The 24,686-nt window shown below is 32.2% G+C and overlaps 1 protein-coding gene and 1 non-coding gene across 2 annotated transcripts; one reads left to right on the top strand and one right to left on the bottom strand.

Annotated features, from left to right (window-relative positions):
- The first annotated feature begins 12,276 nt into the window (after positions 1–12,276).
- Positions 12,277–12,349, top strand: TRNAV-UAC (transfer RNA valine (anticodon UAC)). Its single transcript has one exon. It is a non-coding gene; the product is annotated as a tRNA-Val (tRNA).
- An 838-nt stretch (positions 12,350–13,187) lies between these two features.
- Positions 13,188–17,361, bottom strand: LOC143564405 (uncharacterized). Its single transcript, XM_077051692.1, has 4 exons — positions 16,918–17,361; positions 15,145–16,248; positions 14,896–15,042; positions 13,188–13,791 (listed from the first exon to the last, which is right to left on the bottom strand). Exons 2-4 carry the CDS (start codon positions 15,800–15,802, stop codon positions 13,298–13,300), a joined length of 1,299 nt encoding a protein of 432 aa, XP_076907807.1. The 5' UTR covers positions 15,803–16,248; positions 16,918–17,361; the 3' UTR covers positions 13,188–13,297.
- Between the last annotated feature and the right edge of the window lie 7,325 nt (positions 17,362–24,686).

The raw sequence follows: 24,686 nt of genomic DNA, 5'->3' as shown, positions 1-24,686 counted from the left end.
TTGGATTTATATTAAACATGTCTTATTAAATGCATTTCTCTTTCTTATTAATAGTTTTATATTTAACATTTTACTTTTAATCTATTATTTTCTCTTTTTAACAATATTTTTTGATTTAAAATAATTAATACGAACATAAATATGTTATTTAGTTTTATATAAATATATTGTATTAATTATTAATATTAAGTTTTTAAAAGTAACGACGTTGATTTAGATAAAATAGTTGATTTCAAATTTCAAATAATTGGTTTGCAATGAGAATTGATAAAAGCTAAGACCAATCACTATAAATGTTGATATGTTTTTTAGACAACCTATTTTTAACGAATGATGAGGTATGTGTTTCATTATTTAAAGTTGAAAGCAAAAACAAAGTGAAACTACAAATTTTGATATGGAGGCTTAAATTACATATATTGTATACAAATTTTTTTAGAGAATTACGAATTTTCAACAACTTTTTATTTCCATATTGTGCAACGTGTAATTTATTCTACCATATATTATATCTTTATACCTTTTTAACATATTTTTTGTATTTCACTTTGTATTATATTTATATATATTTATCAATTTTAACTTGTGTTCTACACGGGGTTTTAATGTCATATGTTATCACACATAAGTGATCCTTTGAAAAGTTTCACAACTCTCCCTCATATTAAATATATATTTCTTTTTCTTGTTAATAGTTTTATATTTTATTCTTTTTTTCTTTTTAAGTCATTATTTTATCTTTCAATAATTACTTTATGGTTTAAAAAATTTAATACCTACATAAATATATTATTTTGTTTTATATAAAGATATTGTATTGGTTATTAAAGTTAAGCTTTTTTAAGTAACAATTTTTCACGTTGATTTAAATAAAATAATTAATTTCAAATTTCAAAGAAGGTAATTTTCACTTTATGTTTGTTTTGCAACGAAAATTAATAAAAGCTAAGAACAATCATTTTAGATGGTTTATTTATTTTTTTAGACAACTTGTTTTAACACATGATCAATTATATGTTATATTTTCCGGAGTTATGTTTTCTATTATCTAGAGTTGAAAAAAAATTACAAAGTGAAACTACAAATTTTAATATGGATGATAAAATTACAAATAGTATGCAATGAAATATTTAGAGATTTACGAGTTTTCAACTTTTTATTTACATATTGTGCATTGTGCAATTTATTCTATCGTATATTATATCTTTATATATGTTAGAACAGAGCAATGTTATAATATAAAGTCGACTTTTCCTAAGAAGTGTAGGAAGTGTGTTGTCATCATTAGATCTAATAAAACACACCGCACAATAAAACGCTGCAACTAAAATAAAACACACAGCACAATAAAGACACTTTCCATGTCCACCGTCAGATCAACATATCTAACACACCAGATTACTTATTACACTTATTAGACACACTCAACTTCTTATTATAACCCCACCTGTTAGAACATATTTTTTATGTTTCACATTGTGTTATTATTTACATAAATTTGTTTATTTAAACCCTTGTTTTACATAAGTACCTAACTTGATATCTAAGAGCATTCCCAACCCATTCCCTACCGTATATACATATCTCTATCTCTATATATAATAAAGGAAAACAGGTTCTGACACGTGCACCACCACATGCATTTGGGACACGTGTCAGCCCCACATTCTATTTGATATTGTGTTCAAAAGGCAAGCTATCCACATATGTTCTTTACAAAGCTTCCTTTGGAAGTCTCAATTAATAAAGAATATGGGTTTATCTAGGCCTCTTCTCTCTCATTCTTCAGTATATTCAAATTTCAAAATCATATTTATCATTCTCTCTCTTCACATTTCTCTTTCAATCTTGAATTCATTTTTATAAAAATCATCTTTCTCTCTCTTTCAATCTTCCATCTTCACTCTCAACCACCACCCTAGTAAGAAGCTAATCAGTTCTACCAACAACTCTAACAACCGATTTATGGTTGATGATGGTGACGGTTGTAGATTTCCGGTCAAAATGTCGACATAAGGTTTGTTGTTTCCGTTTTGGTTGTTGCTTTTGTTAAATCGAAGTTAGATTTAGATATTTAAGCACATATTTCTCCGTTTTAGGGCCTCCTCTCTGTTGGAGCTGGGGTTTCGACGACTCGTGAGGAAGAATAGTACATCGGAAAACCGTCCAAACTGCCGACATCCTCCCGTTAACGGCTCTCGAGACAACCAAAGCTACTAACCCCCACCTAATCGCCGACCACTACACAACCACCACCGTTAACGGCTCTTTGCATTTCAGGTTCTAATTTCTTCACCATGCTATTTATCTGTTACTGTCACTATTCTTCGTTTTGATTATTTCTTCCATTTCAGGTTCCAATTAAAACATTATGTTACTTCATGACAGATATAAATCATCCTCATATCCATTAGGTGAACTCACTTTCGTTTTTTTATTAGAGTTTGGCTTTGCATTTTTTTTGTTAATTTCTTAAATTGATATGAATGTAATTCATGGTTTTTATGTGTAGTTGTTTACTATTCATGTCAGTTTACATGTTTTACACTATTTGACTTATTATTGTTCATGATTCTTTGTTGGTTTTCATAATCCTAATACTCATCCAGTGTCATTGGGTTAGTTTTACTTTTAAATATTTTATTGGTTTTCATAGTCCTAAAACTCATTTCTTAAATGTGTTTATTTTCATAAATTTTAATATATATTTTTAATTGTTTTAGATGTTTTTTTTAAATTATTGTTGGGTGTTGCCTTTGATGGTTATTACATACACTTTGAGTTTACGATATGAAAACAATTTAATTTTTGGCAAGATGTGGATTGTAGGGCGAAGTTAATTTTAAACAAAGTTGTTTGGTTTCGATATTCGATGATCAAAAACCGGTACTAACGGTTTGGTTCACGGTTTGACCTAAACAACCGTTCAAACCGGACCGTGAACACCTCTAATCTAAAGTATGTTTAAGAAAGCGGTTTTGAAATATTTTTTTTAAAAGCTCCAACCTCCTAACAGAACAACTTTGTTTTTCTAATTTTCTTTATAAAACATAAGTCAGAGGTTCGCCCAAGTATATTATTAAAACTTGGCCTGAAAATGTCGAGTAACCAGTGGTTGCAATACGGGTCAGTTGTCTAGATTAGGTGACAGGTCTAACCAAATATTTTTTAGGCACATATTGGATTTACGAAGATCTTTTTTGTACTAAAACTTAAATTGTTTCCCGTAATTATATTTCTTTATAAGGTTATAATTAGAATGTACTTTGCATTCTTTTCTCTCATTTTTCCTTTTATATATTTTAATCTTTTTATTTTACAATAATGGTGTTGCTTTTATTCAACTCATCAAAAGTCTATAAGTAAATATAAAATTTATTGTTTATATAATAAACAAAAAACAATTATAGATGTAATTATTTATGTTTATTAAATAATTCTTAAGTTGGGCAAAATTTGTATAGGAGTTTACACATGATCCTTAAGTTGGACAAAAATTTTTAGAAGAGCCTACACATGATATGGTGATGGTTGGTGAAATGGAACCATCATCTTCTAAAATTGCTTCTATTCTTTAAAACTTTATTTGTATTTTAAAATGTATGTCTATGTTTAGTGATTCCCTAATTATATTATATAAATTAATAAATAAAACATTCTCACACTTTTTCATTTGATACTTAATGGGTACCACCATACAATCAAACATGATTAGGAGATTGTTTTATCAGTTTGAGGATGAACATTTTCTGAATGAATCATAAATCAGGTTAGTTTTTTGGCTTATCATTTATTTTTTATATTTTAAATAATATCGGTTTAGTAGCATTTCGTGGTTTTATTTTATTTGTAAGTAGGATTTGTTGTGCTTATGCTTAAAATTACATTTCTAACACTTTTTTAAGACTAATGCCTATATTATATAATAACTTATCGGCTACAACTTATTAAACATTATAAAAAAAAAATTTAAATCGATAACTAGCTTTTGACATATATACCATTTTTATTTTCAAAGCTAATTTTTTTGTATTTCAAGACTTTACATGAAAGTGTTATCAAAGTCTCTACCCAAGAGATTTCACACTTTCTTCATCTTTCAATATTACTTAAAATAACTTATTTCACCTTACATATAAAGGAAAAATCTACTAAACTCTACTTTTACTTTTTATATTTTAGAAATTTGAGATGGTGGTCAACTATTAAGACAAATACATATTTTCACCAAACAATTATGGAACACTCTTACCAAGATAGATTATGCATCACTCTTTGTTTGATACATATTTAAAATAAACGCAACACTTTTTGTAAACATAAATTAGACTTGTACAGTAAAAAAGATGACCCGGAATTATACATTAACAATGAACTAATCTAAGATTGAAGCAGAAATACATACTCTATGTTATGGGGTTCATTGATTTTTGACTTTTTGGTAATTTGTCAACTGTTGCAGATCTATGAAAAGAATGCATATTTGGTAATTCCCATCTCAAAAGATAAGCATGTAGATAAGCTATACTGAACTATTACAGCTGGCCAAACAAGTACAAACGCAAGTTTCCTTCAACTTGTGTATCACATGACAAAACTGCTATATAATAACTAAAATGTTTCAAGTTTTTTAAACTTTGTACAAATTTTGAAATTGATTAGCAGCTTTTAACCAATATATCATTTCCATATTAAAAGTCAAATTTTTTATATTTCAAGACGTTGCATCAAAGTGGTATTAAAGTCTTTATCCAAGAGATTTCATTTTTTTTTTCTTACCTAAAATGACTTTTTTGATCTAATATATAAAGGATAAAAAATATGTAAAAATCTAACTTTTTACTTTTTTGACTTTTCAAATTTTAAATTTGAGTGTGTGGTCACTATCGATACACGTACATATTTTCAAACTTTTCATCAAACAAATATGCAACACTCTTACTAAGAAACCTACCTTTTGCTTTGTTTGATACATACCTAAAATAATCTATTTAATAATACTATATTTTGTTTAGTGGATTAATATTTATTTTAAATGTTTGTCAAATTGGGAAACATATCTATTAGTAAGTTGGTTAATGAGAATTTATTTGAAGGTCTATTATCACCCAATTCTAGATTAGGGGTTTTTTTTAGATTAGAGTTTTCAATGTTTGATTTGATTTTCAAATTTAAATCACAAAACTTCTAGACGAAGATAAAGGAAGGTTTGTAAAGCGGAGACGTGGATTTCTGTTTGGTGAACCTGATGTGTCACACAATAGCAAATAAAAACTATAAGTTATATACATCATACTATTAATATATTTAAAATATAATTTTTCAACCCGTGTGTAACACGGGATATAAGCTAGTATATAATATAATTACACTAAAAATCATGGTATTTTCTATCTCCTGTTTAATAAAATAATACTTTTTATACATTTATCATTATATTTTCTCTTTCTTCTACTCACAACCACTTTAAAAAAATATAAAAAAATTATACGGTATGTACAATGAATCCACAAATCTAACTTTTCCATAAAACATTTTCTCTCTCTTCTACTCACAATCACTCATAACCATCTCATATAATTTACAAATCTCCCTCACATTATTTTAGGGAACAGATTAGGAATGATCTAATATATATAAAAATCCTGGAACGGATGTCAGTTTTGTAGCGCTAAACTTTCTCTTTCTTTTACTATATATATCTATACATCGATAAATCGATAATGATGTTATCTCATATTCTAAACCCTGTCTTGTCAGTTATCACCCAAGACACAAAAGTTTTTTTAAGCTTTAGGGCATGTTGGGGATTCCTTATTTCTATTGTGTCAATTTACAACATTTCAAACTTTGTGGGTGCCAATAGACACTCTTTAAACCTTCTTTTATAACCTTGTTTAGGGTTTCCACACAAGCCAAAGGCTTACCTGCCGTAGAACACCCGGTTCTTCTTAATGTAAGATTTCTTCGGATCCAGATCTGAACATCTCACTAGAAACTGTAGTTACATCTACTCCTCATAATATTATTTGAATTTCATATGCTTGCTTTATTGATCATCAAATCTGTAATGTTTTTTTCGTTTCTTTTGTCATGATATTATTATAATCTTTGCATTGAATTGTTTTGGGGATTAGTTTATACCTTTTTTCTATTTTTATTTTTTGTAGCATGATTTAGTTTGGAATCTACATGGATGTATTTTTGTAAATGCAAAGTGTTATTGTTTATGTATTCTTGCATATATGTGACTTGTTTGGAAAATGTTTTTTTTTCTTTTTATTTATGTTTTGTAGCCACAATCTTGATTGTATTATGCTTATATATGTTAGACATCTTTGCTAAATTGTGTGTGGTCATATAGTACATAATAAATGTTATTTTTTTTGGCTGTTTTAGCAGATTATATGGCAAAATGTCAGATGGTTTTTGAAATATGGAAAATAAAGAATCTAATCTAAGCATTGGAAGCTGCAAGAGGCAATGGTGGATTGGTGCCGGTATGATTGCCACTAACAATACCCTAGTGAGAGAATCTGGTTGTCTAAAATCCGGGATACGCCGAGTATAGATTGCTACTAACAAGATTGTTTGAGTTTAAACTATTATACTTGCACCTATTTTGAAGGTATGTTTTCCAACTTCCATTGTGGGGTGTTTCAGATTGCTTATTTTGAATATCTTATCTAGTTATTGTGTTTTTCAAAAGCGAAAAAGTATTTATTTTTTTAAAAAATCAATTATTTTGTTATGGATTCCTAATTTCAAGTTTACCTTTACTTTTTAGTTTATTATTGTTGTACTGATCTCTAGATTTAAGTGTATCTGGACTCTGGAACCGGTTGCAGCTAATTTAGAAAAACCAATTTGCAAACCGTTGACACCGTTACAATCTTTGGGTGGTTGTGTTATACATGTATCATAGTTTCGAAAATATCAAGGAAGCTCGCCATGCCACTCCTTCGTGTTGACCAAAAGTCCAACAAAACTATTTAAGTAACAACCATTTATTTGATTTGTTCAACAAAGAGCGGTCAATTAAAGTAAACATGCACAGAATGGTTCTTCTAGAGAATAAAATGCGTTCGGTTTATTTTTAGGTATATCAGGCACAAGAATACCGTATCCTTGTTCTGGGTTTCTTAGCACTTATTCAAATCATAATCGTAGTTAAAATTGTATTTTAGTTGGAATGTGTAAAACTTTGACTTTCTATAAAAGTTAAGGAACTTAAGGTGTTTTAAAGAAAAATGTGACACCATGACAAATGGCCTAGAGATAACTATCAAATGGGACAAAGGCCAAGCTAGTGGGTTTATGTTGGAACCATTAGATACTTGAATGTTGGTTTAAAGTCATAATCATACTAAAAATATGTTTTGCATCTCTAATAACTACACTTTATTTGTTCTGTAATTAGCATAAATTATGAAAACTTTGAGGATGTGTTAGCTTATTGGTGATGATCGTACACATGAATATGCAACTATGGTATTTAATTAATACTCCAAATGCATCTTCATCGGTATGATCATCCTTGATGTAAACAAGTAATGACAAATATCTTTTTCGATATACATGTTTGACAAATATCTTTTTCGATTGATCACAACTTAAAATCAACATTTTGGTACCTAATGATTTTGACAATTATCCAATGGCTTTGCCTTTGTCCCATTTGATAGCAGGCGAATCTCTAGAACCATTTACTTTTGAGTCACTTATTTTTTATATATTTTTTTGAAGCACCTTAACTTGTATCGAAAGTCAAAAGTTTTATCATTCCACAACTTGAAAATAGTTTTGACTATGATTTTAAATAGGTGTTAAGTGATCGAGGGTAAGAATGCGACATTCAAGTGTTTAATATACCTAAAGAAAACTGGCTTGGTTTTATTTTCTACAAGTACCATTCGAGATATGTTACTTTAACCAACTCTTCTTTGTTGAAGAAATCAAGTAATTGGTTGTTACCTAAGTAGTTTCACTTAGTTATCTTTATCTGTCTTGTTTTATAGGTTAGGCATTTTCTATTACGTATAGTAGCAAACTATCGATTCAACACAGTATTAGCAAGTATAGATGTTGGAATAATATATTCTTCCCACCTAGAAGTTTTTAAGTTTATGTAGTATTTTTCGTATTAGGTATATATAAAAACCAACAATCGAGTAAATAATATCACTTTGTGATTATATGATCAAGACTAGACATTACTAAATCATGTATAAGACAATTTCATACATGTTTAGTATTTTTTAGTGTTTGAACTAACATCAAGTTTTCGTTTTAACGAAAGCGTAATGTGTTATCATATGTAGTGACTTGTAACAGTTGTTCTATAGTTATAAAATATGAATTTAGAGACATTTATAAATACACGAAAAGGTCATTTTCATGGAATTAAAAGTTGATTCATAAGTTTGTTAAAGTAACTCTTTTATGTTAAAGCAAATGGCCACAATATATACACTTAGTGAATGGGGATGAAAACAGGTTGGGTTTGGGACGGATTTAGGTATTCCTAAACTTATGCCCGATTATTAAAGCTTGTCGGGTTTTAGGTTACTATTAGTTTATTAAAAATACCCATAGGGTATACCTGACTCAAAAACCGCCGATTTTGACAAAATATAGCTACTTGAATACAAACAATGATTACCATCAAATGTCTCAAATAAAATAATTGTCATAACTCATAAACAAGTTTCGACAAATAAGTATTTTTCCAAATTCCACAAAACGAGAAAAACAAAACAAAACATTTCATCCAAAAAAAGTAGCATGCTAAGCTACTATAAAAAATTCCATTGCAACTTCATTCAATTTTTAAGGGCACTCATTTCTTCAAACTCTTTTTTGATATTAAAAAGGAAAATACAAGAATACACTTATACACGTAAAACATTAAAAAAACATATCTAAAATTTGGAATGTAAAATGTAGAATACACTCTTTTCATCATCATCATAGTCATAATCAATTGTTTGATCGTATGCTTCGGTTTCTTTTGAACAACTTGCTATGCACATTAAATAATGCAAAAATTAACAAAGTTTTAAAAAAATTACAAATCTAAGCAAATGAATTACCTCTTATTTCATTTAGCAACCAACTTTGAGCACACATCAATGCTTCCAATGTACTTGGATGAAAAAAAACTACGATGAGGACTTACCAATCTACCCCTTGTGCTAAAAGAAGACTCGGAGGTGATGGTTGTCACATGGATTGCTAATTTATCTCGAGCTATCCTTTGGAGGATCGGGTACTTCAAACCATTTGTTTTCCATCAAACAAGTATATTAAGATCCATTTTGGTGGACAAACTTTCTCTTTATGATACCTCCTATGATATTGGAGCTTGACCGTTATCATAAAGAGGTATTGTAGGAGGTATTATATTGGAGCTTGACCACTTTCATAGAGAAAGTGATAGGAAACCGGTTATTCAGCAAAAATAGGAGTAGTGGAGCAATTTAATAACTGTTATTAGGATTAGTAACTATAGCATGTTCTGTATTTATTTTGGATGTCAATGTTTATGTTAATTAAAATTAGGGTTTGTTAACCTTGTAAACTGGAGATCACCCATCTCGAATCGGGTCACTATCCATTTCAATTTCAGTAATCAAGTTCTTATTTTTGGTTCTTATCATTCGGCGTCGTTGCCGGGATATTGATTGAAATGATAAGAACTTGATTACTGAAAGTGATATGGATAGTGACCCGATTCGAGATGAATGATCTCCGGTTTACAAGGTTAACAAACTCTAATTTTAATTAACATAAACATCGATATCCAAAATAAATGCAGAACATGCTATAAATAATAATCCTAATAACAGTTATTAAACTGCTCCACTACTCCTATTTTTGCTGAATAACCGGTTTCCTATCAGAAAGTTTGTCTCCCAAACATGGATATACTTATTTGGTGGAAAACAAATGGTTTGAAGTACCCGATACTTTAAATGATAGTTCGAGATATATTACCAATCCAGATGACAATCGTTGCCTCTGAGTCTTCTTTTAGCACAAGTGGTAGATTGGTAAGTCCTCGTCGTAGTTGCCTTCATCCAAATACATTGGAAGCATTAATGTGTGCTCAAAGTTGGTTGCTAAATAAAATAAGAGATATTAATTTGCTTAGATTTATAGTTTTTTTTTAAACTTGTTTATGTTAGTTACGTGTTCAAAAGAAACCGAAGCATATCGTCAAACAATTGAGTACGACTATGACGAGGTTAATATACATTTAATGTTCCAACTTTCAGATATAATGTTTCACGTGAAGGATGAATGAAGTTGCAGTGGATTTTTTTGATAGTACGTACATAGCATGCAACAACTTTTGTTGGTTAATTTTTTTTTTCTGAAATTGGTTTGAGTTATGACAATATTTGAGACATTTTATGTTATATATTGTCGAAACTCGGTGGGTTATCCTCACTACATAAGTAAACAACTAATCAACAGAAACTGAAACAATTTATCAGTATATGACGAAAAACATCTATGATGCAAACACGGCTTCAAGGTGTATACGTTTGTTATCGAGCCCTTAATTGGGGTACAAACTCCAACTCTTGAATGTTATCTTCAACTCAAGACAATCGAATATTCGTAAGTAAAAATAAAGCGAAAATTCATTTCTTAAAATGGTGAAACTCATGTAATTTCTACTTTTGTTTCTGTTGAAAATGCATGCTTATAATTTTAACAATTGTATTAACAATATCTTTTTTGAATATATCTTTTGTCCAAATTATTGCTTAGATACTTTTGTTGTTTAATTGCATGTTATGTAAGAGCTGGATGTGGGCCTAAGATGCATCATATTGATGTTCTTATTCTGGTTGTGAGAGTTATGAGTATTGTCTAGATTGATTGTATTGCGGTTTCTTGTTTCCAGATACGTTAATCGTTTATTTTGGGTTTCATCGCGATAATATTTACAACTTGGTTACCTTGAATGTTTTTGAATTTTTTTTTCTATGTAGTTCTCTAGACTCTAGCTTCTTGCTAGAACTCTCTTTATTTTAATAAAATTCACTTGTAAAAAAAATCTTCAAAGTGAAGACAGTGGCCACACCTATATTTGACTCCTCATGGCTCTAAACGTCATAATATGTTATTTGGACACATAACAAGGTTACCATCGGTCCACTTTTTGAATTAGGTTATATGCATAATGTACATGTATGTTATGGATTAGAATGACTAAATGTGTTATAATCGTGATTACATACAATATAAAAAAACAAATTGGTCAAATACCAAAAAAGGTTGTAATAAAAAATAACTGATGGTTCGATTTTATGTTTAAAAAAACGATTTTTCAGATCGATTTCGGCTTTGCAACAACTAAGAAACATGAATCGAATCGAAAATATCAAAGGCAGCCGAAAAAACCGCTTTTAATTATAAGAAACTTATAAATGAGTTAATTCAAACTTTAGGTTAAATGTGTAAGAATCTATTAATTATTAATTAACCAAGAAATTTAAGCCCAATGTTTCGAGCCAAATTCATGGTTTTGGGCAAACTATGAAAACCCAAAAAAACAAATTGGAACGGTTTTTAAAAACGCTAAAACGGAATTTTCAGTTTTTTGTTTGGTTCGAGTCAAAAACCGACCAAGCAGACTCATTAACACCCCTACAACCACCCAGCAAGTTAAATGTTTTGAAAAAACAACATACAAAATAACTATAAAAATAAAAAGGGTGTTGTTAACCAATTAAACGGGTCAACACGTTTAATTGGTTAGATACAAAAAATTACAACTCTAATTATTATTTCACACTTCAAAGGGTTTATAACGGGTCGAGTGCATCAAGAGAATAATAAGGGTGTTGTTAAAGGAACACTCATTTTCAAGTGAATAAGCTCTATACACACTCTCTAGGCATGACATCAATATGGACCGATACCATCACACTCCGTATCACTCGCTGCCCAATATGGATGTATATACGGACGTATAGGTGTATACCATCACATACACTGCTCAATACGTCTACATGTCATCAAATACTCGAAGCAATAGTGTTTCACAATGTCATTGTTATTCTTAATGAGTACACAGTTTGTTCAACATAATACTAAAAGTTAATCTTAAAACATAAAATGAAAGCAGTAGAAAAGTCGATTGACATTCTTATTATACATGATTATAACATGAATGTAAAATGCAATTAAAAAAATGCGTTTTTATTGCCTCTATACACGAAGTGGCGAATACAAACTATTAATTTCAAAACTAAAACAAATGCTGTTGTGGTGTAGTGGTTATCACGTTTGCTTTACACGCAAAAGGTCTCCGGTTCGATCCCGGGCAATAGCAAGTATTTCTTGGTACTTTTTTTTTGTTCTTTTAATTTTCTTGAACCTTAAACGAACCATTTTTTGTTTATGCTTGGTCATTTGTGTTCTTTATGTTTGCTCCTTAACACTCATTTATGTTCTTTTACATATTCTTTTGATTTTATTTTTACTTACAAGTGTTACTAATCAACCAATCATGTGACAATCCTTCAGCCTAATCAATTTTGAGAACCAACCAGTGTAGAATTGACTAGTGAACAAACATGTAGAATTGACTAGTGAACAAACAAGTACCTGCTCGTATTCTTCGTTGTATCCTCTCGGACCTCTCATTTATGTTAGTTAATTTACATTCGTTTAGAACATAAATGAACACCTTGTTTTCTTGACGATTGAATATTAACAAGAAATCTCTTTGTTTGAGTGTTTGTATTCGCTCGACTTTACACCGCTCAACATATATAAAAGGGAAATACATAAGTGCAAGGGTGAATGAAACCGACATAAACATATTATAACAAGAATAACCAAACCTAATAAAAAAACAACTGTTTGGTTTTATATCTTATATAAAAAACGGTGTTTTTAGTTTTGGTTTGCATAAACAAATAACCAGAAAACCGTACCAGTTAAAACCGATTTTAAGTAATTTATTAGAAGTTAATAAATGATATAGGGCATTTATTTTAAGTTCAAATATGTAATAATCAATTAACCATTAACAAAAAAAAACATATTTTGGCCCAAATTCATTATTATTTTGAGTCATTTTCCCCAAATGGTAAATTCAAAATCGAATAATTTTCAAAAACCCAAAAACTGAAATTTCGGTTTTTGATTCAGTTCTAACCCAAAATCGACCGATACACATCACCAGTCATTATTATTTATCAGCACAAATTGGGATCTTTTAAACATTTCACAATTCACAATAAACAAACAAATCCAAAAACCATGATCAATCAATCTACAAACCCTTAGTAGACCGATGACGAGCCCTCGCTTTCTCCCCATGCTGCCCACTGCTTTTCTGACCATCCCGATGCCGACTAACCGAACCGGACCCACCACTCCCGATCCGCTTCGCTGACCTTCTTCGGGCACTCAAGTTTCCACTCCCGAGTGCAGCTTTTGCAACCGCTTCTTTAGCAACTTCTCGGGCCTTTTGCGGGTTCACGGGTTGCTTATTCAAATACGCTAGTTTTGGAAGAAGCCCGCAAAGTGTTTTTCGGATTTGATCTTCATTAAGATTGGTTTGAATTGGGTTACCCAAGAGATTTAAAGCTTGTAAAGAGTTGTAATTAGCTACTAGTTGACCAAGTGCTTTTGATGTTGTAATTCTGTTGAAACTTAGGTCCAGTATTGTTAATTTCAGCAGCCTGTGTAATCCTTCAACATTGCTAATCTTGTTTCCAGCTAGGTATAAGTATAACTCCTTAATCAGGGTACATTTAGATAGCCCTGCAAAAAAAAACATAAGATAAATGGGTTCGGGTCAGTTTGGGCTCAAGTTGGCTACCGATCCAAGTTGGGCCAGCTCATTTATCTTAAGGAGCTGAAATGTTGAGCTCAAGCTCGGCTAGTGGCTCGTCGAGCCAACTGGTTTATTTTACCAAAAAAAGGTAATTTTATAGTTATACATATATTGATATAAATAAAAAGAAAAAGAAAATATTTTTAACACACATAATCCATAGTTAATAAACTACAAAATTATGATTTTTATATATCAAATCTGGGTTATAATTTAAAAATACTACAAATTTGGGCTTCAATTTAAATGAGCCTAACGGGTGAGCCAACGAGCCAAGCATACTTCACTCGGGCTGGGGTCGTTTACAACAGAGTCGAATGGAAATTTTCGAGCCAGCTTCAGTCGAATGGAAAATTTCGAGCCGGGCATACTTGACTCCAGCATCGGATCAAAATAGAGAACAAGTCTAGCTAAATGAGCTTTTCAACCCGTTTATTTATTTATTTATTTGAATAATTTGTTGTGTGTTATAAATTATACTGGTTGAGTATTGTATTCCAAAATTCAAGATTTAAAAGATAAAGGAGAAATTGGCATAAGACTTTATAAGTTATAATAAATGTTATATATACATTTGTATATTTTGTTGTAAATTTGTAATTTTAAAATATTAGTACACAAAAACATATAAATAATAAAAAAACAGGCTAAACGGGTGGTATCATGTCAATTCGCGAATTTTTGTATTTTTGGTTGTAAAATTGTAATTATTAAAATATCAGTATGCAAAAAAAGATTAAACAATAAAATAAAATAAAATAAAATCGGGTTAAATGGGTCGTATTATTCTCGACCCACGTATATTTGTATTTTGATTGTAAAATTGTAACTTTAAAAATATTAGTATGCAATTTTTTAAAAAAAAATTCAGGTTAAAAAGGTCATATCATTGTCAACCTGCGAATATTCATGCCGTGTTCAGTTCATGTCAAATATTTTGGTCCATATCACAACCACAAACACGACCCCTTCAACACCCCTAAATTCGACGAAGGCAAAATGGTAATTATACCAAAAGTTGAGTTGCTTACCCTGCCCAATTCGTGAAATCCGGTTGTAACTTAAGTCAAGAATCCGCAACCGAGTGAGCTCTCGGAGGCCTTCGATAACACTAATCTTGTTTCTTGATAAATCAAGAACATGAAGACCCTTTGGCAATGATCCTGGTGCAATATTCACTACAAAAACATCATAAAACACCATAAATCAGTTATAAACTTATAATCTTATGCAAGAACCTTAAAAATCGAATTTTGAAAACGGTTTTTTTTTTAACAAACCTATCGAATTCCCGGATAAGTTGACCGAACGAAGACTCGTAAAGCTTGAAATTACCGGAATGACCTTGAGTCCAATACCAGAAATATAAGCAACCGATGAAGAAGTGTTTAAAGATTGTATCACTCTGTTTGCATATGCAATCTCTTCAGGAAGATCGGTAAGGTGTTCAGCCGGCTGTTTTTCCGGTGAGGGCAAAAACGTAATTTCACCATCTTCTCTAACAGGCTCTGTTGGTAATTCTTGAACCCATTCATCTACTCGTGTCAATGGTGATCCACCTGGAAATGCCATCCACTGATTCTGTGGCCAAAAACCAGCCTTGTTGACTTTTTCCAACTTTGACTTTGAGTTTGACTTGGACTTTTCGGTTCTGTTTGGTTCTAGGGTATCTGAAGAGTACCCTCCTTGTTGATTGATTAAAAGAATCTTATTATGAACGCCTTTAATCGGTTCGTGTAAATTTCTATGACTCCACAAGAACAACTTCCACCATAATCTTCGGCTTTTCGATGGCAAGATTTGACTCGAAGAACACTTTCTTAGAATCACTTTATCCGCACTGCAATTACTCATAGAAACGGGGCTCATAAACCTGTCTCCAGCTAACTTCTGCAAATCGTCAAAAGACTCAGTAGGGGCGATTTTGTCTTTTAACATGACCCTTTTGGTTTCAAGATTCGAACACGATCGTTTTAGCTTTAGGGATGGTAAAAACGGCTTCTTTGAAGCCCCGGGATCGCTTAAATGCCCGTCATTGTTGATCTCTATATCTGAATAAACGTTTTGATGATCGTCTTGTTCTTGAACTGAGAATTTACCGATTGGGCTTTGGAGGGTATTTTTTAAACTTGCGTCGTTATCGTTTTCGTGTTCGTCTTCGCCTTCATAATCGTATGTTATCTCTTCTTGGTTTGAGATTTTGTAGGACTTTCATAGTTGACCACTTTGACGTTGCAGGTTGAACTCTTGGGGATAGAAAATGGTACATCTACACTGAATGTTGACTTTGACTTTGACTTTAGATTTGACTCAGGATCATCTTTATCTATAGGTTTTCCTAAGTTTTGTAAACTCACTTGCAAAGTCTTGCTATCCTTCTCTTCCTAAGAACACAAACAACATAGGAAGTCAAAGAAAGTCAACTCCATGATCATTTTTTTAGATGAAAAGGCTAAGGATTGGTTAATTTAAACTATTAAATTAGGAAGTTGATTACCCAAGAACTATAGAAAATATTCTTTATCAAATTCGAAATAAATAAAAAATATATAACCAATTTCATTATTAAACTGATAAGGAGCTTTATCCAATAGTCATAGGATTCATACTTAAAAATTGGCTAAACCGAAATAACCAGCATAGCCGAACTAAAAAACCGAACCCAACCCATAAACCAACGTTTAGTTTATGTTTTATCAAATAACCGAATTTCCGGTTTCTGGTCCCGCTGGATCCCAAAACTGAACCAAACCGACCCATACACACTCCAGGTTTGCTCCAATCCTCGGACCCGAATTTCATCATCCCAAGTCCCGATCCGAACTATGTTACTTTACCTAATTTTAGTTTTAGCAACTTGGATTTATTTTCCTTTTACTATATAGAAAATCCTGAATCTTTGATCCAAGTTTAGGAAGTTGATTTGATTATTATCCACAAAAACTTAAGGCCACATCTTTTAGCCTAATTGAATACCAAACAAATTACTGGACAAAATATAACCTCTAATTAACATATAATTGTGAATTAAAATTCAAATCTTGAAATCTGACCTTAATTTTCTTGTTCTTCCCTGTCAAGGGAGTAAAGCAACAAAGAATCGGCATAATTCAATCAGATAATAATAACCCACAAACAAGATTCAATTTTGATGAACTGGGAACAAAATTGGATGAATGAATTGACAATAGAAGATAACGAATCAAATATTAGCCGTAATCAACAGGTAGTTTCCAGATAAGAGATGGGTGTGAATTGTTGTGTGAAAGTGGGAATTGACAAGTGGTGGTGGCAGCAGCTCCGGCGAGTGTTTTGGAAGAATAATAAGCGGAGTTAACCACCGTTGTTACGGTGGCCAGAGTGATGTGTGATTACAGCTTCTGGTGAGAAGCTTGCTTGCCAGCTGCTGCTAATGCTGTGGATGGTGTTTGACGTTTGTTGCCAAGTTGTCAAGACGGAAGAAACTACGAGAGAGTGGTTATTATTTATGGAGGTGGACAAATACAATTTTATTTTCTGTGTCATAAATAAATAAATGTTTTTAATAATTGTAAAGAATATAAATGTATTGAAAATAAATTTAATAATCCCAACTATAAACTATTTACGGTCTTTTAGCAACCTAGAGGTCACGGGATCTAGTCATAGAAAGAGCATCGGTCGTTAACACCCACAGGACCTTGCACGTGTTGTGTTAGTAATGTGCACGATGTTTGTCCTTTTAAACTATGATGATTGATGGATAATTAATGTGACAAGTGATGCTATAAATTTACAAATGTTGTTAAAAGACAATCTAACTATGACAAAAAAAAATATTAATATAATAACTTCGTGTATTTCTAATGTTCATTTATGTATGTTTTAAACAATTTAGAGCATTCACAATACATCCAATAATTTACGTAAGGTTTTTATAATGTAGGAAGTGGTTTACAATGTGGTTATTGAAAAGGAAAAAATGTTATTTTCTGTATATTTAAAAAGTTGGTGTAGCCCCTTATAAAATTTCTAATAGTTTTTTAACGTGGTTGTAAGCAATGAAGAGATAAAATGTAATGATAACTGATAAATATATAGAAAATTATCATTATGATAATTGAAAAAGTGAAAACAATATAGTAATTTTTAGTATAATTATAGATTTAAAGATAATGAAACGGAAAGAGAATGCTCGTGTAACATCTTTATTGAGAAGATAACTAAGGTCATCTATATTGTCTGTACAAATAGTCTGGATTATTAAAATATAATTATATAATTAAATTATATTAATATATATTAAGTTATCACTGGAAGCTATTTGTCGTATATTAGTGGTGCGCATATTATATTCCTTTTGTGTATCAAACATTTATGTGGACTTAATTACAAAGAATAGTATTTTTATTGAATCGTCAACAAGTAAAGAATGGTTAGATACTTTGTACGGGATGATCCAATTGCTAAAGGTAATCGCCAGCTAACCCAATCTAATTGTATGGAACCCTTAAACGTCTTTACTTGTTGACGGTTCTGGAAAAAACCTTCCCTCCTGAAGGCCACTAGTGGTAAAACCTGAATGCTCTCACGATCGAGCCGCAGATCACAAGTATCTAGGCATTTTTTAATTGAGCCACCCATACCCCCCACCCCACACACAAGGTGTTGTAAATGTGAATTTTACTTGGATCTCTATTGAGAAATCCAAACTCCATATCACTACGTCACATTAGAATTGACATAAAAAATAGTAATAGATTTAATAGATAATAATTAAAAATAAAAGGAAAAAAGAAGAGATCGTACGCGCATCGTACACGGCTAGAAAATAATGTTTTATTCGTTATTATTATATATGCAATTATTCGTTATTGTTTTTCATTGAAAAGGTGAAGCAATTATTAGGTATTTTTTGTTATAATTTATAAATGTTAAGCTTATTTTAGTTAAGAAATACTTGCTAATCAACCAATAAACCACTATCAAAATGACACATGTCCACCTCAACCGCCATGAACATTCTTACGTAACTTTTGTATAAATTGACTAATAAACAATTTATATGTCTTAAAATACCGTTTTTATTTTTCTATAATATAAGTTATTCCATAGTACAACCAACGAACAACTTGACATGTGTCCTGAAATTTTGCCTCTCTATGTTCTGTGAGGCTGAAGTTAAGTTTGGCCTTTACATGTGCTGCTTTATTACTTACTTTCTTTCTTTACTATTCGTTTCTCCTACTATTTCTTCGTCGTCTTCTGTACAACATGGATGATTAGATGGTGGCGATTGACATGGATACGTGAGGACAAATCACTATTGATGAAGCCATGAAGGCGTCAGCGGTGATTTCAACCAGCAACCTCATCAGAGATTAAATGTGGAAGCCTTCAATAGGATTCTCATTCTGCACTCCGTTTGGTTTTTAGGTGCAGGTAGGCAATATCCTATAAATTTAATGGTTTAGATACTCAAGTTTGGAATTATTGTTCTTTAGTTCATAGTTGGTGGCGTGGGATTGAAGAAGGTGCGTTTGCCGGCTTCTTCACCTTATGCATGTAGAAGATGATTTCGTTGGTTAGGCTTTGTAGATATAAAACCCTAAACTCGGCCAAGGTACTTACAGCATGTTCGTCTCGGCTTTCGTTTAGCCTCCTATTCGTGATTTTAATTTGCTTTTTACATTCGCCTTTTCTTTTTAATATTTTTTAAATGTTAAAATATTATTTCTATGATTGCTTTGCTTACCCTGCGTTCTCGAGTTTTTAATTAAAAGAAAGGAAAGTATAAGATTGGATAGGATGTGAGAAGAAAAGAAACTACATGCATATAATGTATTCTCAAGTTTAATGAAAAATGAAAGAAATGGGAAGAAAATGAATGGTTAATTACATTCTTTAGTTTAAATGAAAGGAAAGGAAAAGAAAAAAAATGTGTAATTTTACAAATATAGCCTTTTTAAAACAATTATTATATGTAGATTGAAGGGTAAAATGGTAATTTTAAACATTTATCATTTCCTTTCTTTCCAAATCATGCCAAATTGGCAAGAAAACTTTGGGACTTAAAACACCCAAGTTTTCCTATCATTTCCTATCATTTCTTTTATAAAAAAAAACTCAAGAATGAAGATTCAAACTAAAATCTTATCATTTCCTTTCGGTATCAGTTTACCCGACCCGAGGGAAATTGAACCTTAAGTTCTTAACTCTTTGTCTAATATAGGAATAGTTATGACCAATACTTTGGATGATAATTTAAAGGATAGTCTCTGCTTAGGATACAAATTCCTCATCCTTTAATTACATGAGACGTCCAGTCAGTTTTCGGACGCTTATGCGACCGTTAACCACTGGCCATGACACACCGCGGCCTCGGTTACAAATCTAAACCTAAAAAAATGATCGACAAGGTTCGCAATTTGTGATGAATATAACTCAATAGATATAATTCTAAGATGTTTAATTTCCATTTATTTTTCTTTCTTCTCAATTTTGGTTTGTGCAGGATGTATTCTTCAAGAAGGAATAACACCTACTTTGGTCAATTTGCTATGGTCAAAATGTAAGATTTTTACATGAAATTGGTTTTGAATAGATTTGTTTATCATTTTTGATGATTTTAAGTTTTAACTTAACATGCAGCTTTGTTTGGTTCGTTGGAGTTAATAAAGTGGCTAAAAAGGATGATATCTTAAACATAGTGGCATCATAAAGTGACTTCGAAAGGTCATTAATCATAATATGCTATTTTTTAATGCACTACTATTAACATTAATAATATGAAGATAGGTTTTTAACTTACACTTTTTCTCACAGTATTGAAAAGGACCAAGCTTCTTGATCGAGAGAAAAAAAGGTCAATGGTGGTTATTCGGAGAGATGATGTCATGTATTTTCATTTTGGTTGGGGTTGGATTTGCAAGGAAAGCAGCTATCAAAGTCCTCACTATATTAAGAGGTAACCAAAAAGGCGGGTCGAACAAGTTGGCCAAATGGGTTTGAAAACTTTTACATGGACCGGTATGAAATTACCCTTTTTTCTTTAGATGACACAAAATGAACAGGTCAGGTTGGATTGGTACGTACCAGTGATAACATGCTTGGTGTGAAACGGTGTCAAGCAGACCATGGTCAACATAGTTGGTGCTTTGTGTGAAACTTTGGGTGATTTAGGACCTATTTCATATCTTAGCAGGTTGTGTTTAACATTGTTGTCATCAGGATGGGTTTTTTTCTTGTATCTAATGTCTCCGATGTTATAAACGAATGTTAATCAACGACCGATTTCGTGGTGATGTTAGTGTCTTCGGTTACGGTCTCAACCCCCCCCCCCCCGGGCAACGCGGCGGGTCATAAGACTAGTTAATAAGATAAAATTGAAAGTAAAGTATAAGATTAAAGATTACTAAAGGTGCATAGTATAAATTGATTATTTTCCTATATTACACCATAAATTCGTATCGATTTCTTGACAGAGAATAGTTAATTTGTATTTGAAAAAAAAGAAGAAAATTATATTAGCACAATTTAATGAAATAACTTAATTATCTTTTTCAATCGATTTCTTATAATCAGGTTGCTTACAAGCCAAGCCAACCCAACTTGAGCTCGGTACGACTTCTAAACCAAGTTGGTTGAGCTTGAGTTATGAAGCGAGCTGAATTTTTAACTAGCTCCAATCTGTAACACAACTTGAATATTTACATGAATATGGTGAAAATATTAGATTAATCATATGCTCAAACTCATAAAAAAGAAAATCCAATTATTCTCACTGAAAAGACCATAAATCCAAAAAAATGATTTTTTTACAAATAAAAGACAAATAAGAATTACTTAGAGCGACAACATTTTTTTTGGAACGATCAACAAACATAGAGTGTCTAGGTACTTTTAGAGGTGCACAAACCGGTTTTTTTAAAAAAACCGGTTCGGTTATTAACCGGACCGGTTTTTTTTGGCCCGGAAAAAAACCGGTTCGGTTAATAACCGGACCGGTTAATAACCGGTTTTTTCTGTCAAAACCCTAACCGGTCTAACCGGTTAGAACCGGTTTAGAAACCGGTTAGAACCGGTTAATAAACCGGTTTTTTTATTAACCGGTTTTTTTTATTAACCGGTTTTTTTTTTTTTAAATTTCGCGGTTTCAAATACGAATATTTGTTTTTTATATTTTGTACTTAATGAAGACCATTATTTTTTCACAGTATAAACAAACCGGTAACTACAAGGCAAACCGGTAACTACAAGGCAAAACGGACTGACCGAAGCCATTCTTTGCTTTCGTTGTTAGGGTTCTTTGCTTGGAAGATGAGTATGAGTGTGTGTTGGTGAATGTGTTTTCAACAAACCAAAGATTAAAAACACATAACTTTCATTTATAGTTTTTACATTAAAAATACAAACATTAAATCGTTATCGCATATTCGTAACTCAAAAATACAAACATTAAATCATTAACACTGAAGAAATCTCTGCCAAGAACTGTTGTTCATGATTTAACTCAAAAATACAAACATTAAATCGTGAACTAGCAGATGCTCCTGTTGTTCCCAATCGCAGTTTGTTCATGATTTGCCTTCATGTTTGCTGTTTCTTTAACTAAATTAGAAAAATCCAAATCAACAAGTAAATAAGAGCACATATTAGGAAAAAGAATGCTTAGACACGATTACATGAACAACTTGCTGTTTCTTACTCATGATTTGCCTCCATGTTTGCTGTTTCTTTAACTAATTTTCTTCGCTACCCGATCCCGAGCTATTTCTTAGGTAATCGTCGTACACGGCTTCTTCATCGGTCATTGGTTGAGTGTGTCCTTCATTGACCTCGTCTTCATACAAGCCCGCTTCATACTCCATTTCCCCCTCGAGTGAGCGTTGATGTTGTGCCCTATCTAAAGAGTCCAAGTAATCCTTGTAGCAAATCGACATCTCTATAGCTGGTGCAGTGAGTCAAGTCCTCCTAATCGATATAACCCTGCCAGAAACAGAAAAAGCAGACTCCGAAGCTACCGTGGAAGCTTGGACCGTTAGTAAATCTTTGGCCATGGCGGCGAGGATCGGAAACTCATCCTTCTTACCTCTCCACCAAGCCAGCAAATCAAGACTTCTAAATTCATCCGGAGTCATGTGTTTCACAAAGTTGGTACCACCATACCTTCCAAGTTCACTGCTTGGGGTGTTTACCCTTTGACGTTTACCGGCGTCTTCCCAAATCATGTAGTACATCCCCATTTCAAGGTCGGTTTGGGATTGGGATTGGGCAACAGCTCTTAACGAGTCATGAATTTGGGAAGACGACCCGTATTTTGTAAGGTAGACATCATACATGTTTGACAAGGTGGTGTTGAAAGCATTCTTTAAAGTTTGGCTATAATAGGGGTTTTGATCGTCGTTTAACCCAAGCTCATCACAAATTTTTTCTATTAAAGCTTCAACACCACCAACATTGATGCAAGGGTTTAACGCAGCAGCACATGTCAAAACAGCGGGTAGTTGTTGAAAATATTTTCTAAATTTTTCTTTCATTTTTACACTCATATCAAAATAAGGTGCACCCCTACAATCAAGTTCACTCAACTTTGTGCACATGACAACAATTTTTGGTAAAGCAATGGGGCTTGTTGGATAGTAAACCCCGGATAAACTAGTTGTGCAAGATTTAAAAATTTGAAGGACCTCCGTAACGATGTCAATCAATAACCAGTTTCTAGGATCATATGGTGCACATTTACCCCTACTTGACAAAATTTGATGAAACGCAATTAATGATTCTTTTTGTTGGATGGCTTTCTCAAACATATTACAAGTCGAGTTCCATCTTGTTGGACAATCCCAATTTGGCCCCAACCATTGACAATTAGCTTCTACACAAAATTTTTTGTATCTTGAAAATGTTTATTGTTGCTAAAAACATCTCGTAACATTCTTTTAAAACTGTTTCTTTGCGTTTCGATCACGTTTAACCCATCTTGCACGGCCAAGTTGATAATATGTGCAATGCATCGGCTATGAAAAAATGCTCCATCACAAATAGGTTTATACTTTAATTTTAAATGGCCAACCGCGGCCGTATTGTTGGACGCGTTATCAAACGAAATTGAAAAGATTTTATCTTCAATTTTGTATTGTCGAATGACTTTATCCAAGATTTGAAAAATATTTCTACCCGTGTGCGGGTAATCAAACAATTGAAACGCAACGGTTCGTTTCATCATTTGCCACGACTAGGGGTCAACCCAATGAGCCGTCACATAAATGTATGAGTCGGGCGAACCATGAGGTACCGACCAAACATCCGTTGTTAAGTTTACACCAGTTTGTAAGTTTGAAAAGTATGAAATTAGTTCGGATTTAGCGTTTTTCCATGCTTTAAGACAATCTCTTCTAAGGGTCGAACGACTTACGTGTTGGTAGCGCGGTTGAACATAGTTTTGCATCATCTCCGTGAATTGAGGGTTGTCGAAGTGGTTGAAAGGAAGTGTTTGTTGAATCACAAAGTTTGAAAACTGTTGACGTACCGCTTCAACGTCGTACGTAAACACCCCTCCTTGATTCGTCATATCCGGCTGCGAACTACTTCCCGCTTCGTCCTTCAAGGCCTTGCAAAAGCGCTGTTGTATATGCGCTTTTAAAGTGGAGTTTGCATCTTTGGCATAGAACTTCAAACAGTGCTTGCATCGAGCTTTTTGGCGACCGTTAGACAGTTCGCATAGGTCGAAATGTTGCCACACATCTTGGTTTCGTTTCGTGGGGATGATCCGAACGACCGTTATGTCTGTGTTCGAGGCACCCATGTTGACGGATGAAGCAGCACTTTGGGAGGCCATGAT

This window comes from Bidens hawaiensis, unplaced genomic scaffold (assembly GCF_021521415.1).
Source record: "Bidens hawaiensis isolate Kalapana, Puna unplaced genomic scaffold, B.hawaiensis_p1.1 tig00022002_1, whole genome shotgun sequence".
Lineage (NCBI taxonomy): Eukaryota > Viridiplantae > Streptophyta > Magnoliopsida > Asterales > Asteraceae > Bidens > Bidens hawaiensis.
Note: the sequence above shows the minus strand (reverse complement) of the source record. Positions and strands in the feature narration are given on the sequence as shown.